General features: G+C 26.1%; 3 protein-coding genes across 4 annotated transcripts in view; 1 reads left to right on the forward strand and 2 right to left on the reverse strand.

The window, feature by feature from the left end:
• Positions 1-9453, forward strand: part of LOC102672240 (sterile alpha and TIR motif-containing protein 1) — a 39351-nt gene extending 29898 nt beyond the window's left edge. The window contains 5 exon segments of the mRNA XM_006609696.2: positions 2774-2875; positions 4616-6616; positions 6700-6866; positions 6995-7204; positions 7826-9453. Coding sequence (XP_006609759.1) covers positions 2774-2875; positions 4616-6616; positions 6700-6866; positions 6995-7204; positions 7826-8777 — 3432 coding nt within the window. The 3' untranslated portion in view covers positions 8778-9453.
• Positions 9454-9480: 27 nt separating this feature from the next.
• LOC102672097 (histone H3-like centromeric protein A) lies at positions 9481-12023 on the reverse strand. The gene is made up of 5 exons (XM_006609695.2): positions 11875-12023; positions 11558-11779; positions 10568-10610; positions 10316-10476; positions 9481-10238 (listed from the first exon to the last, which is right to left on the reverse strand). The coding sequence occupies exons 2-5, from the start codon at positions 11581-11583 to the stop codon at positions 10067-10069; spliced, it is 402 nt and encodes a 133-aa protein (XP_006609758.2). The 5' UTR covers positions 11584-11779; positions 11875-12023; the 3' UTR covers positions 9481-10066.
• A 616-nt stretch (positions 12024-12639) lies between these two features.
• LOC102671972 (myeloid differentiation primary response protein MyD88) lies at positions 12640-14678 on the reverse strand. 2 transcript variants are annotated; one of them, XM_031515257.1, is made up of 6 exons: positions 14300-14678; positions 14008-14204; positions 13816-13887; positions 13607-13734; positions 13383-13548; positions 12640-13314 (listed from the first exon to the last, which is right to left on the reverse strand). In XM_031515257.1, exons 1-6 carry the CDS (start codon positions 14413-14415, stop codon positions 12746-12748), a joined length of 1248 nt encoding a protein of 415 aa, XP_031371117.1. In that variant the 5' UTR covers positions 14416-14678; the 3' UTR covers positions 12640-12745. The 2 variants fall into 2 exon arrangements, with proteins under 2 accessions (XP_031371117.1, XP_031371116.1); XM_031515256.1 differs by having other exon boundaries at positions 13816-13911.
• Positions 14679-16199: the final 1521 nt, after the last annotated feature.

Here is a 16199-nt window from a genome sequence, read left to right on the forward strand (position 1 = left end):
TTCTCGTTGACAACATTTTTTTTTAGATCGTAAAAAAAGAAACAGTCCTTGGATCGCAATTTTTTTAGAAAACGTCTGATCTTACACTATGAGAGAATCGTTTTGATTTAAAATATTGCTCTGAGAATAATTTTTTTAAATACAATTACGAAAATTCTTCTATATAGAATTATTGTAAAATATGTTATCGATATATAACATATTATTTTTTGTTCTCGATCGGTAAAAGAAAATTCTATTATACTGCATAGTTTTAAAATATTATTTAAAACAACCTCTTGGCGATCTATCATTGCAATTATTCGCGATATTTTTGTCGAATCGCGCTCTAAAGTCCGTCAGAAACGATAAGCCGATCGCGTTGACCACGTGGGGCATACGCTCGGCTGAAGATTGTGCGCAAGGTGGTGGCAGAGATGGACGAAACACGGAAAACGATGCGGATCCGTGACGAGACGGTCAGATTATATTTAGAGAAATACGTCAGAAGCGTCGTGGAGAGGTCGAGCCGCGGCCGATGAGCTTTCGACGAAACAGATTGTTATGGAACTGTGTCGTGAAAGCTCGTTCTCCGAGGTTTTCCGCGTCGATCCGCGCTGGACAGCGTCACTTTCTCGCTTGGCATCGTTGATTTTCGGTATTTCTTTGAAACACGAATTTTTCTTCATTTTTTTTAATAAAAAAATTTGTAATTGGTTAATTACAAATTTTATGTTGTCGATAAAAAGATATCATTATTTTTATGATAATTTGATCTAGAAGTTGAAAATAATTGAAATTTGGAAATTGAGAGTGAAATAAAAGATTTTATTCTCTGGTTTTATTGAGTTTTTTTTTTTTTTAGTTTTCTGTTTCCTTATGGAAATGTAGAAATAATTGTGATTAATGTTGTTAAATTTGTTAAATGGAGAATTTTTTTGTGATAATATATGGTTTGGGGATGAAATTAAGGTTAATTTTATTTTATATGTTTGTATTTTGTATATTGGATTAATATTTGGAATAATATTGAAAAAAGTTTTACATTCGAATTGATATTTAATATTTGAGGTTATGTATTGATTTTCTTTGATGGGAGTGATTAGTAATCTAGAAGATAGTGAGTTTCATTGAAATTATACTTGTGAATCGTTTGTTTCAACTTGTATCTAATTTGATTTTAGAAACCTTTTAACATTAAAAAATATATGAGTTCTTTTTTTAAAATTTATTTTGTTTTAAAAAATCATTTTAAAAAATAAATTACTAATTATCAGTGACAAAATCTCCTTATATAATAATTTAAGTAATAATAATATCAATAAATTAATATTATTAAAAGTATTAAATAAAAAAAACCGATTCTCATCAATAATTAAATCTTTTTTGTTTCTATTAATGCTCAATAAATTCATTTATAGTATATTGTTGATAACTAATAATAGATATTGTCATCTATTGTCTATTTAATTCAAAAGATTTAATTATTCCATGATAATAAAATCATATTCATTTTTTTAATTTTTTTTATTTTATGTAGAGAAGAAAATTTTTTAAATTATTTGAATATTATAATTCGAGATATTAATCGAATATTATCGAGATTGCAACTTGAAAAAGGTTAGAAATCATTGATCTAAGTTTTTTCGTTAATATTAAATTGCATGCAGTAAAAGAGTTAAAACAAATATTCGAGCATTTACATCTATCAGAGTTAATTATTTTAATATTATTAAAAAAAAGCCACAATTAAAAAAAAAGTTAAAAAAAAATGATATAAGTTCCCTCATGAGTATTTGTATGCAACTAAAATGCGCACGCGCACTATCATCTGTCGGAGAATGATGGAAATCTACTACTGAAAGCACAGTGACGCAATTGCATCATTTCGTGATATTATCGGTATTCGTCTGTAAATTAGCATCATTATTAACCAACGAAAACGTAAGTAGGTCTTCGATACGCTAATTCCCTCCAACATACGTTTCTAATTTAAATATCCTTGTCTGTAAAAAATTCGCTATTTCGAGATGATATATTTTATAAATATCGTTTGGTTTTCTAGAAAGTTTTCTAGAAGATTGTACTTCAAAGATTCTCGAGCGCTTTGAAGTTCGTTTATAATATATTTTTAGAATAATATAGGAACTTAGTTAGTTTTCGCAATCTTTATCAAACCGTTTTAGTATTGTATTTTCGAAATTCTAAATTGTTTGATTCTTATTCGTTTGAAATATCTGGAGCCATGAACTTGAAGTGTTCAGATTTTATTTTAGATTTCCTGGAACTATTTTTAAGTATTTTAAGTTGATTTCCTGTGAATATATACGCCATTGATGATTGAAATATTGCTTATTTTTGATAACTAAATTAGTATTATGTAAATTATAATTAAATCTTTTTATGACAATATTATTTTCTATCACTGTGATTAAAATAATTTTATTTTTTTTTTATATTTTAATAATATTTATATATATTATTATTATAAATGAATTAAAATTCGGATATTTATATAATAATATATTTTTGGTTCCATTTATTTTTTAACATATTTTTAGATTATTTATTTATTTTTATGATAAAATATTTCAAGGTTACATTTTCTTAAAATATCTTTCTTATTTAAAACGAAATTGAAAACATCGAAGATATTTTTAAATGTTAGTTTCTTCGTTGAAATATTTTTAAAACGCTATCTTTATATAGATTATTGAAAAATATAATAAAATAAAATTTTACTCGCATTTCAGCCCTCGTAAAAATATTAATAAATCTCGTTTATCTGTTACAGGAACAGAGAAGTCTAAAAGCTGGAGATTTATCGCATCAAGAGAGTAATAATATGGCTGCATCGACGATGAAATTACAGAGTGATTCCTTCAGTTCAGAGAAGGTAAAAAATAATATTATTGTTTTTAAAAAACTTATTTTATATCTTAATTTTTTCGTCAAAATTCTATTTTCCTGCATTTTAATTCTAATAATAAAAAACGATTATGAGGCGGTAGCCATCTTGTTCTATATAAAACGCTCATTTATCAATATTTCCAGCAACTAAATTATCAATCCATATTTAATTCGCAAAACAAAATTCGCATCGAAATTCAAAATTCCTCTTTTCCAAGAAATGCTAAAATAAATCCGTACAAAATAAATATTTCACAGTTTTCTTTGAAAATCCACTATATCCAGAAACAGCAACTTCAGAATAACAATCAATGTCGAAATTCGAAATGGCCGCCATTGAGTTAGAACCACTCATGTTTGGCCAGCCACCAAACATTCGAGAGTCCTATGGCTGTTCAACAGCCATATACTCGTTCGTTGGCACATGTATAGACTACGGCCGAGTTCCATAAATTTATACTCGATATAACACACGAACGAGCGATCCACAGCGTGAAAAATAGGAACTACAGATTTAAACGATGACCAACTTGCCGGCGATGTTCAGTCTTTCTCGATTTCCCGCTCGGTAGCACGCCATCGTGTTTCGAAAGACGCCGGAAACCGTCATGTTGCGGAAATGCAGTCTCGACTCTAGAATGGTATCTGTTTTCTTTTATTTTTGCCATCATTTTCGTTTTATCCCCCAAGTTTTAATTGTTATCAATCACTTTCGTGTATTCCACTGGAAAAAAAATGTTTTGGAAGTATTTAAGGTTTGTTCAAGATCGGAGATTTAGCATAAGATGATTTACTTAGGAAGTGGAATATTTTAAAACTTTAAATATTGTTGAATTTTTTTAAGCTTCGCTTGTGAACCATTTAATTTCAAATTTAATTTTAAATTACTCGCTTTCTGCATAATTTTTCGTCGATTCTTTGAATTCTTCGTATAATAAATACGATGTCTTAAAGATTTTTTAACTTATTTTATGTATAAACTTCTTAGAATTTAATTTGAGCGATTTGAAAACAACATTTTAAATGAAGTTATATATTTTGATTTAAAGATGTTTTATAAATAGTTTTATAATAAGATTATCCCTTTTAAACTATCAATGATCTTTGATTATTATAAGTTAAAAAAAAATTCAAGGTTTATTTTAAACTTCTGTTTGCATAAAAAATTATATGTTTCTTACTGTTAATGAATCTCTTACAGTAAGTAGTAGAGTAAAAAGATTAATGGAAAATTTTGGAATATTCACATTCGATTTTGGATTGCGATGAGGCCCTGTCGTGTTCGTGGCATTACGTAGCGATACAGAAATAATAAAGATACTAGGAGCGGACGTGACACAGGCGTGATAATTTTCTGTGACGCCAAGTTATAGCTCGTTTCAGCGCCAACCTAGAATTCCTGCAAAGATTGATGATATCCTTTCTTAACTGCATTTAAGAAACTTGGAAACCTCGTATAACAGAATATTATTGACGCATATCAAAAATATAAAAGAACATTTAATTGTTCATGACTTATATACCAACTTATACAGCAAAATGAATAAAGTTTAAAAAGAGAATATATTTTTGACTCTTTCAAAATATCATGTAAATGAATTTTTTAAATTATAAGAAAAATAGTGAAAAATTATATTTATGATATTTTGAATTGACTTCACATCTTTTAATTTTCTCTCATTGAAAAAAATATTCTAAAAGGAAATTTTTCTTTCTTTTCTTTCAGAAAGCTATGGCAGCTCAACAACAAAGACAAACAGTCACTTCAACCGGGATCTTCAACCATGAGAAACATATTTCTTCAGCAAGTTCCCAATCAAGCATCACAATTGCATCCAAAGGTGTCACTTCGAAATCATCAATGATCACCGCAGCAAATGCAGTAAATCAATTGATGAACGGCATGAGGCCAGCCGAGGATGAACTTCTTTCGCTACCTCTGGACGATCTAGATCTTTTATGTTCGAAATCAAATTCCCAAGACGTTGATCGAGCTATCACCAAGTATTCCAATTTCTTGGACAATTTTGTAGAACGTTTGAAGGCTAACGATTGTAAAAATGACAAAGCTCCTTTGTTGCTAAACAGAGTGAACGAAATAATTAGAAAAGCATGGGCAGTGCCTACATATGGCCACGAATTAGGTTACACTTTATGCAATACTCTCAGAACAAGAGGTGGTCTTGACCTATTAATGTCGAATTGCGTGGCTAGCGATCAGGAGTTACAGTTCTCCTCAGCTAGATTGCTAGAGCAATGTCTCACCACAGAGAACAGGGCTCATGTAGTAGAACATGGTCTAGAAAAAGTGGTAAACGTCGCCTGCGTATGTACAAAGAATGCCAACTCAGTGGATCATTCTAGAGTGGGTACTGGAATTCTGGAACATTTGTTCAAGCACAGTGAAGGGACCTGTAGCGATGTAATTAGACTAGGTGGTTTAGATGCTGTTCTATTCGAATGCAGAAAAAATGACATTGAGACATTAAGACATTGTGCAGGTGCTCTAGCCAATCTTTCTCTCTATGGAGGTGCAGAAAATCAAGAAGCTATGATCAAGAGAAAAGTACCCATGTGGTTATTCCCTCTGGCTTTCCACAATGATGATAATATCAAATATTATGCCTGTCTAGCAATCGCTGTACTAGTAGCTAATAAAGAGATAGAAGCTGCCGTATTAAAATCTGGTACTTTGGACTTAGTCGAGCCATTCGTCACCTCGCATAATCCTTATGAGTTTGCTAAATCAAACTTGGCGCACGCACATGGCCAAAGCAAAAATTGGTTAGAAAGACTTGTACCAGTATTAAGCTCGAAGAGAGAAGAAGCTAGAAATCTGGCGGCTTTTCATTTCTGCATGGAAGCAGGAATTAAAAAACAACAGGGCAAGACTGAAATCTTCCGTGCAATAGGAGCTATCGAGCCGTTAAAAAAAGTAGCTAGTTGTCCTAATGCGATTGCGTCCAAATACGCGGCGCAGGCATTGCGTTTAATTGGAGAAGAGATTCCCCATAAACTCAGCCAACAGGTACCTCTCTGGTCTACAGAGGACGTCCGAGAATGGGTGAAGCAGATTGGATTCGCAGAATGTGCTCAAAATTTTGTAGAAAGCAGAGTTGATGGTGATTTATTGCTGCAGCTAACGGAAGAGAATCTCAAAGAAGATATTGGTTTGGCAAATGGTATCAGGCGAAAACGATTCACTAGAGAATTGCAGAATTTGAAGAAGATGGCTGATTATAGCAGTAGAGACACAGGGAATTTAAATAGTTTCTTACAATCTATTGGTCAGGAATTTTCAATCTACACATATAGTATGCTGAATGCTGGTGTTGATAAAGATTCTATAAGAAATTTGTCTGAAGACCAACTATTGAGTGAATGTGGCATTACAAACAGTATTCATCGATTGAGGATATTGGATGCCATTAAGAATATGCAACACAATCAACTGGGTTCATCGGAAGACGAATCGCCAGACAAATCCTTAGATGTATTTGTTAGTTATAGAAGATCAAATGGATCTCAATTGGCCAGTTTATTAAAAGTCCATTTACAATTGCGTGGTTTCTCTGTATTCATCGATGTTGAAAGACTAGAGGCTGGCAAGTTCGATAACAATCTATTGCAAAGTATCAGACAAGCAAAACACTTCCTCCTTGTGCTAACGCCCAAGGCTTTGGAAAGGTGTATACAAGATAACGAATGCAAAGACTGGGTTCATAGGGTAAATTATTGATTACTTTTGTGAAATAAAGAAATTATTAATATTAACAGAAATAATTTATATAGAATTGGTATTGTTTATAGGAAATTGTAGCAGCTCTACAATCGCAATGTAATATAATTCCCATCATAGATAATTTTCAATGGCCAGAGCCTGAAGAACTTCCTGAAGATATGCGAGCAGTTTGTCACTTTAATGGTGTACGATGGATTCACGATTATCAAGACGCTTGCGTAGACAAGCTTGAAAGGTAACCATACAAATTTATAATAATTCATAAAAAATTTAAGAAAAATACCTAATTTCTTTAATATTATATATAATATTAACAATTACATATAAAAGATAAATTTAAAATAAAATTTTTTTAATTTTCAGGTTTATGCGAGGAGAAATACCAGTCAGATCAGATATTCCAAGAAGCATTGCACCTAAAGATGTGACACAACCAAATACACCGGGTAATACGAACATTCGACAACCACCAAACTATCAACGTATGCACAGCAATGAAAGCAGAGGTAGTGACAAAGATTCAACAGGAGGACGAGATTGACTAGAGGGCCCGCCCACAGCTATATCGAATAGGTATTTATCATTTTTAAGTAATGTATTAAGTAATACATTTTTAAATAAAATTCAATTTAATACATTTTAGTCTTACTAAATTTTAGATTATAATAATTCTCTATAATGTATTTTTTTTTTTATTTCTATACAGCCAGGATTAACACTCGCGCTTTAGACAATCAATTACGTCTAGGTCAGTCGGAAGAAATTTAATTTTATATTTATGTTTCAATTAGTGTCTTATCAAATTGCTCTTTATGTTATTTGCTTATTTGATGTCATTATTGTATCATTAGTTTAATTTTTATTATTTATTTGTAATTTTAGAAATAGTTTTAGGTTTAAATGTATTTAAATCTAAGAATGAAATGACTTTTTAACTTTTATTTCTTTATTCATGTTGTAACATTTCAACATTTATATAATTTTTTAAAACGCATTTTTTATCTTAAATGATTTAAAAAGTCATTTAAAGACAAATCAATAAATATGAAAAACAAATGATAATCTATCTTGAAATAATGAAAAAACAGATATTGAATTTGCATGATTGTTGTACTTGTAATTGTGTCAAAATAATTGTGCTTATTTATTCATTTATATGATTAGAATCTACTATTGTTTTTATTTATATTACAGGCTTAGAAAATCATCAAGTCCGTCCCGTTGGTTAATAGGTTTACCACCTACATCTCCGAGATTGAAGTTCATTCACACACATCCTGGAGGAAGTCCAGTGCCACGAAGACCTCCACGATATCCCCCTTCTCCATCTACTAGATCTCGTTCATTAGAATTGTTAGATCCAGATGAGAAAAAATCAGTCTCGCCTGTTAAAGAATCAGAAGCACAAGTAAGACCAAGGTCTAGAAGCTTAGATGGCTTACTAGATGAAGATAGTGTAGTGTCAGACATGAAGACTGAAGAATCGTCTAAGTTATGTAACGAGAATAAAATTGATTCTAAAATATCTCTGGAGCCTTTAGACAAACTTTCTAGTATTAAAATAGAAGATAATCTTTCTCAAATTGTATCACAAAAAATACAAAATGAAGTAAAAGGATCAATCGTTAATTTTTATTCTAATGAATCTAATGATCAAAAAATAAATGAGAATCAGAGTCCAATACCAGTTCCTAGGCAACGATTGAAAACAGAAACGAAATCAGAATCAGTCACTGTTGTTCAACAAGAAGAAATTCAAAAATCAAGCTCTGAAGAAAATAGTATTAAAGAAGAACATCCACTAATGCAACCATCGAAACCATATCGATTTGTAAGTATGGATACTTCAAGTATGGAACATGAGAAAGAGGACTCTCAGACAAGCTCAGAAAACATTGATCCTTGTGATAATGCAGAATTAAAAAAACGATTGGTGGTAACGGGAAACGATAAATCTACACTTCTTAAAGCGAAGAGCTGTGGTGCGGGATTAGATTCTGACGAAAATATTTTATCAAACGAATATAAATCTAAGTCGCGAGAAGAAGGTTCATTACTTTCGCTTCCAACAGGAGCCGAGCCGAAACGAAAGAAAAACTTTATGGATAAATGCGTAAATAAAGTGCGGTCTTTCATGAAGAAATAACTTTCTTCAAATTATGGCAATATAAAGACTTGTTATTTAATTTTACAATTTGATTAATTATAGTAAATATGTCGATCGAGCTTGGTAAATCCAACTATACGACTTTACGCAACCAAATATGGTATATGTATATTCGCTTCAAATTGTTTTTCTATTCTGTATTAAATGTTTTCGAGATTTATAAATTGCCTCGAAAAGAATTTCTTTTCTTTTTTTTTTAATTTTATAATAATGTATCGTAATGAATGTATATATTTAAAATGTTTAAAAGGACAAAAGAAAAAGAATAATATAAAATTTTTCTAAAATCAATTTTCTATTAACTGTGAATATACATGATACTTAAAAAATGTACAGCAAATAAAAAAAATGATTATGAAATAAATTGCTAATAAAATTACGAATTATCGTAATCTCACTTCTGTACAATACAGGCAGCATAAAAATGTAATTAATGTGCCTAAAAAAAGCCTTCATAGAAATCCAAGATTGAGAGAATGAATAAATGAATGAATGAGTGAATGAAAATGAGAGTAAGAGAAAGAGATGCGAAAAAAGAGATGTACGAAATATTTTCGATGTAATACAAACATGAAAAAGTAACCTGTTTTTTCAGGTAACTTTTATATTTCCTTATCAAATTGTATTATACATATACATATACTATAAATGCGTACATAGATAGCATTGCTATTTGTAATACTATTTTTTAGTCTGTTTTTTTAGATTATCATAATATGTTTCACTTATGATATATGTCGTAAGTGATGGCAGCTAACCCGCACGAAATAACAAAAGAAATTTAAACGTAACAATTGGTTACGATATTATTTTATCGTTTTTACTGTATCACTTTTAACTAAAGTTATTTTACGTACGTACATAGAAAGTTCAAACAAAATCTATATGAAGTGAATTACGAAGCTTCGACGTATATTTTAAAGACCTGTCTAAAAATTGAAAAATGTATATTTTACCAAAGTTTCGTAAAGTGAAAGAATTTTATTAAAAGTTTGTTTCTTATAAAATAAATCTTATTGAACAAACTAATACAAGTTTAATTTATTTATACTTAAAAATTCCATTTTTACAAATATAAAATATTATTTAAAATATTACTCCTATTTCATAAAGAGCAAAAATTGCAATTTTTATATTTATATTATACATTAATTGTTTAATTTGTTACATTAAATTGTTAAAAATTTTTAATAATATTAATTATATATGAAATAAATGTTCATTTAATTATATATGATACAAATGGTGAATTTAAAAATAAAATTATTTTATCTATTTATAATATCATCCCTTCCTCTAAGTCGACGCAATAAAATTACATCTTGAATTTGAAGAGTTACACGTTTTGCATGTTGTGACAATAATGTGCAATCTTCAAAAAATTGAACAATATATGCTTCAACTGCTTCTTGCAGTGCTTCAAGTGCAGATGCTTGAATTCTAGATATGAATTGTAAAATTGAGTTGAAAGTTTAAAACACATTAATTTATATTTAAAAAAATATTTAAAATCTTACCTGTCTACGTCACTATTAGGAAATAAATCTATAATAATATATCTAACTAAACGAGCAAAAGGAGCTTTTGGTATAATCAACTTTACAGTTTTTCTTAAATATCGAATTTCTTTTAAAGCTCGCGTCGTCCGAAGTACACGTCTGTTTGCTGATATATTTGGCTAAAAAAAATATATTATAATATTTTATATATATAAATCTATTTATTAAAAATATTTAAATAGTTATATTAATTCTTAAAAATGCACTTACTCTAGACTTTACACTAGGTGATCTTTGTGGATCATCAATTGATCTAAAATAACAAAACAACATTTTTTACAAATGTCATATGAAAAAAAATATAATTAGTAATGCATTTAATTTACATAATTTTTGCATGCTTAAGTGACACAGTTATTCCCTAATTTTTGAAATTTACGTTAAATTTTTTTTTTAATTTCATTTCTATTTTATGTTTATTACTTTTAATTTGAATTCCATGGCGAATTCCAATTTCCAAAATATTTAATAAATAACTAACGTATTGCAAAATCCTGTATCAAGATAAGCATACATAATTGTAAATATTTCACATAACTATATAACAATATTTATATTAATGCTATAATAATATAATATTAAAGCATTGTTAAATTTTTGCTACAAAATTATCGATTTATAAATTGTTTTAATTCTTAGTCGTTAAATTCATAGTCATTAAGATCTCGAAAAAAAATGAATAAATAATTCCCTAGATAATTTGATTTTACAAAATTTTCAAAAAGAAAATCATTTCACAAATCGTTTTTTATTTCTTTAATCATGACTATAAAATGTTATATGATATTTGCAAATAATTAAATGTAAAAAATTTTCTCAGATATTTAAGAAATACTTCTATTTTATATAATTGTTCATTTTATTAGAAATAACCAATCAAATTCGAGGCGCGTACGATAGAAATATTACTTTTTAAAATAAATCTAAAATAATTATTGCAACATTTTCCTTGAAGTAATAATAATTTTTAAATTTATCAATAATTTTTAAACAATTCAATAATCTTTTAATCTTGTTAAATATATATATATTTATATATCTTCTAAAATTTAAATATTTAAAGGAAATAGTTTAAAAAGTTAATAATTTGTTTGAGAATTAAATTTATCGAATATCGAATATATAATTATAATCAATTTATATATCATTATATTATATTAATTTATTTAATATTAATCACATAAATTTACGTCAACTAACCTCGGATTACTTTTTCGACGAACCATTTTTGATATTTTTTATTTAAATTATAAAACATATGTTTAATCTTTTTTTATTTTTAATGATAGTTAATACTTATTTGAAACATGATATTAGATCATAAAAAACATAACAAAATTAAAAGCAATGTCAATTAATAGCGCCACAATGTAAAAAATTTGGCGGGAATTATATTACAGAAAACATTTAACGATCGTTGTCCTGTAGTATAAATCAATTTAATTATTTTCACTATTTTAACTCTCCATAGTAAAGATTCACTTAATATAATATTATATTTTTTGTAACCAACTCACATTATGTTTAATAATAATAAATAAAAAAAATTCTTATTCGCGTAAATAAACAAGTAGCAGCACAACTATTATCATCACGTGTTTTTCGATATCAGAGCCCTCTTATAATATAAATTATCAACTAATAATTTGACAAATTGTGTATTATAAATTTTTTTTTATAATTTTGTTAAATCATGAATAATTTGTAAAATTTACTTATTTAAAATATAAATTTATTAAAATTTCATTTATTTCATTATTAAACTTATTAGTGTTCAAGAGAATTTATTAGTATTATTATTAATAATTGGTAATTTTTAAAATTTTATTAATATTAGTTTAATTATACAACAATGCTATATTAATTGTTTATTTTTATGAAAATATATATGTGAATATTTTTTTTAAAAACTTTATTTTTATTTATTTACTTAATTAGATTTCTGAAATTTCAACTAGGATTCATTTTAATTTATTTTAATTCATATATAATTTATATATAATTTATTCTTAAAATATATATTTACATTTTTACATATAAAAAAATTAGTAATATTTCAGTATATTATTATCTATTTTCTTTAAATTTTGATAATATAATTCTATTTACACTCAATGAATAAAAGGTTAATTAATGAATCAGGAAGACTTAAATTTTTAAGTAAAAAAATGTTTAATAAATCTATTATCTATATTTATATAAATTATTTATATAAATCTATTATTTATATAAATTATTTATATAAATCTATTATTTATATACATTGTTATATACATTCTATATCTATATTATAAATTTATATACTTTATTAATACAGTTTTATTTCTTTAATTATAAAGTAAAATAATTAATAATAAATTTTACAATTTAATAAGTATTTTAAAAGTATTAACTTAATAAATTGCACTTTTTTATATATTTATCAATAACTCTTGTTTTATTTTTTTTTTCTATTAAATCTGTTGAATTTAACGTATCCAAAGATTCAATAGATGGTAAACTAACTGTTTTTGTAATTGAAGCATCTTCTTTTTTATTATTTTCTCCTTTTTTAGACCACATTTTGGACCATAGTAAAAAATGATTGTGTTTTTTATTATTCTTTGAATTATTATTTATACTGACAAATTCAAATTGGTTTGAATTTTCCTTTGTATCAAATGTTTGTTTTTTATTTTGTATTTGAAGTTTTTCTATTTCAACCTTTCTTTCTACATTACTTGTATTTTGTTTATCTTTATCATTTTCATTATTCACATTCAGATTACTGTCATTTTTTATGGGAGAAATATTTAGATTTTCTTTCATTTTATTTGATACTTGTATGGAATCTCTTAATTTTCCCCAGAAGTTATACGAAACCAATTTATTATAATCTAATATGACCATAAATTGTAATTGAGGTGGTAATTGACATCTTTCATATAAACATGGTATGATCTTTCTTTGTTGGTTTCCTAATTCAAACATTATAACAAAATTAAAATCATAAATTATTATTTAATGAATACATATTAAAACTTACCAATGCCCAATGCTTGAGCATAATTCAAAAAGAATTTATTTGCTGGACTTTTAAGAAAATTCGGTGATATAATAATAATTAGCCTATTACATCTTTCTGATATTAATTTCATTACTGCTTCATGTTCAAATATAATTCCACCAAGTAATTGATCTTTTAAACAAAGCTAAAAGATATATTTCATATATTTTTATATATAGTATAAAATAATTTTAAATTTTTACCTTCAAATTATATTCTTTCTCAAGTTTATCCACCATTTCATTAGCAAATTTAATGTCTTCATCAGCATATAATATAAATGCATCATAATTTTGTTCCGATAGTCCTTGCTCTTTCCTATAGAAATCATCTATTAAAAAAAAAAATATATATATATATATATGTAATAATTTTTAAATATTTTATTTATGTATTATCATATTTGACTTACCTACAGTAAGAATTTCTATCTCAATGTCATTTTCAATTTTTTCAGCTGATGTTTGAGACTTTTGTAATTGTTCTAAATATTTTTCACCATCTCTTACTACAATTTAATTAAATACAATATATTTAATTAATTAAATATGATAGAAGAGAAAAATTTATAATAAAATATATAACTTATATTATAATTACAAACCAAAAAGCTTTAATGTATCATCTAGGATATCCCATCTATCAATTTTTTCTAACAAATTTTGAAAATCTTTAATTGTAATATTTTTTTGTTTTTTTTTCCAATATGTTAAAATATATGCAGTTGGATCTGGATGTGATATAAGTAAGGGCATTAATTCTCCGCTTAATTCGCATAAATGAGCGAGACCTCTCCAATCTCTAAAAATTTAAAAATGGAAAAAGTTATTGATTACTTAAAAACTTAATAGAGATAAAATTTTTAAAAAAATTTATATTAATCAAATATTAATTACCTTGGTAAATTATTTTCGCAAGGAATAATTTTTGGCGAATTTAATAATGATGAAACAACTTGTATAGATTCAATAGATAAAGCAACAAGTGGTATTGTTGATAAATCAATTGTCATTTTTATTTAATCTCAAAATGTTTATATTAATATTAATTATTTTAATTATCAAACAAATTGATTTGTTTTAATAATAAGAGATTTTCATATTGATGTTAAAGAATAAATTAAATTTTTTAACAGAATTTATATAATGGTATATCACTTATATCATATGAAGACATTCTGACATGATAATTGTCAAATATTCAAATATTAATTTTAAATTGTTCACTATTACTTCTTATATTATACTTTAATTTTTTTTTAATTATTATTAACATTAATTTTACTTTAAAAATATTCTTCATTTATTTACTTCGACACAATTTCTAAGAATTCTTGAAATGTTATATTTCGATGATCAATCAATGGTTTGATTCAGAGTTGCCACAACATTATGTTATTTTCTATTAAATGCAACTAAATTTTCCTGCGGCAAATTTAAAGTTTTATGTTCAAATAAGAGAATTCAAGAGGAGCAGCATTATTTTTGTTTATTATTTATGTTTATGTTTCTAAAAAAAAACATTTTTTAAAGAGATATCTTTGACTCAAAAAATGATGCTAATAATCAATATTTATTTCTATCTTTTTCTGCTATTTGCTATTTTTGCTCATTTTCATTTGCGATATTCCAGAAATGATATCCTATTTTTATCTTTCTTATTCTATTTATTCTTACCTGTATTCCTATTTGTCTATTTACGTCCAAATTTATGCTCAAGAAATAATTCAAATATTTGATTAATTTTATTATTTTTTTTTTTGCCTATCCTATATGCGCATTTACATTATTTTTTTCATATTATGAAATATGTTAATTATTTTATAACAAAAATAACAATTGAAAGTTGTCAAGTAAAAATATATAAAAAGGAATATTTGCGATTCCTATATGATTTTAATGAAATGTTTTTATTTTTATAAAATCATTTTAAATTTTCATAAAATCATTTGTTTTCTTATCTATATTGACATTCATAATTATATGATAGCAATATGTATACATGTATACATAAATTCAGTTTTAATTCAGTTTTAATTCAGTTTTAATAAAAAAGTTCACAAATTGATATTATTTTGACTATGTTATAGTAAAAAATATAATTTATTGTAATATTAAAAAATGTAATTTTTAATTTATGAATAATTTAAGTCATACAGGAATCCATTTCGTAACTAAAAAATCTATAGTGAGTACAATGAATACTACACAAGATGTATTAAAGAAATTATTTTTATTTTTTTAAATTTGTTAATTTTACTAAATTTTGTGATGAATTGAATATAATGGATTAAATATAATTTCTATATTCACTATTCTAAATCCTAGAGCATACTGATAAACAATCTGATTTTTTGTATTACTAGTATTTCAGAACATGAAATAAAATTTTATAAGTTAGTAAATCTATTCTGTAATTTATTTGTGGTTATATTGAAATATGGAGAAAAATTGACAGAGAATTCTAAATTAATTCATAAGTAGACCGTGACGGCGCTTCTGGCGCCACTAATTGTCATTTTTCCGTTGATCACTGTGTGAATTTGTGCGAATATTTTATAGTGCTTCTTCATAAATATAGTGATATTGTAAAATATGTTAATTAATTGTACGTGAATTCATCATATCACAATTAAATAAGGTACGATGATTGTATTTTTAATGATTAACATTGATTCCGAAGAGGTTAACTTTCCACTTGATATTTTTTTAATATTTTAATATTTTTTTCAAGCAAAATTTATGTTTTAATATATTTTATTTTTTAATAAAAATATAATAATTATATTCATATGTC

Source organism: Apis dorsata, unplaced genomic scaffold, assembly GCF_000469605.1.
Source record: "Apis dorsata unplaced genomic scaffold, Apis dorsata 1.3 scaffold_59, whole genome shotgun sequence".
Taxonomy (NCBI): Eukaryota; Metazoa; Arthropoda; class Insecta; order Hymenoptera; family Apidae; genus Apis; species Apis dorsata.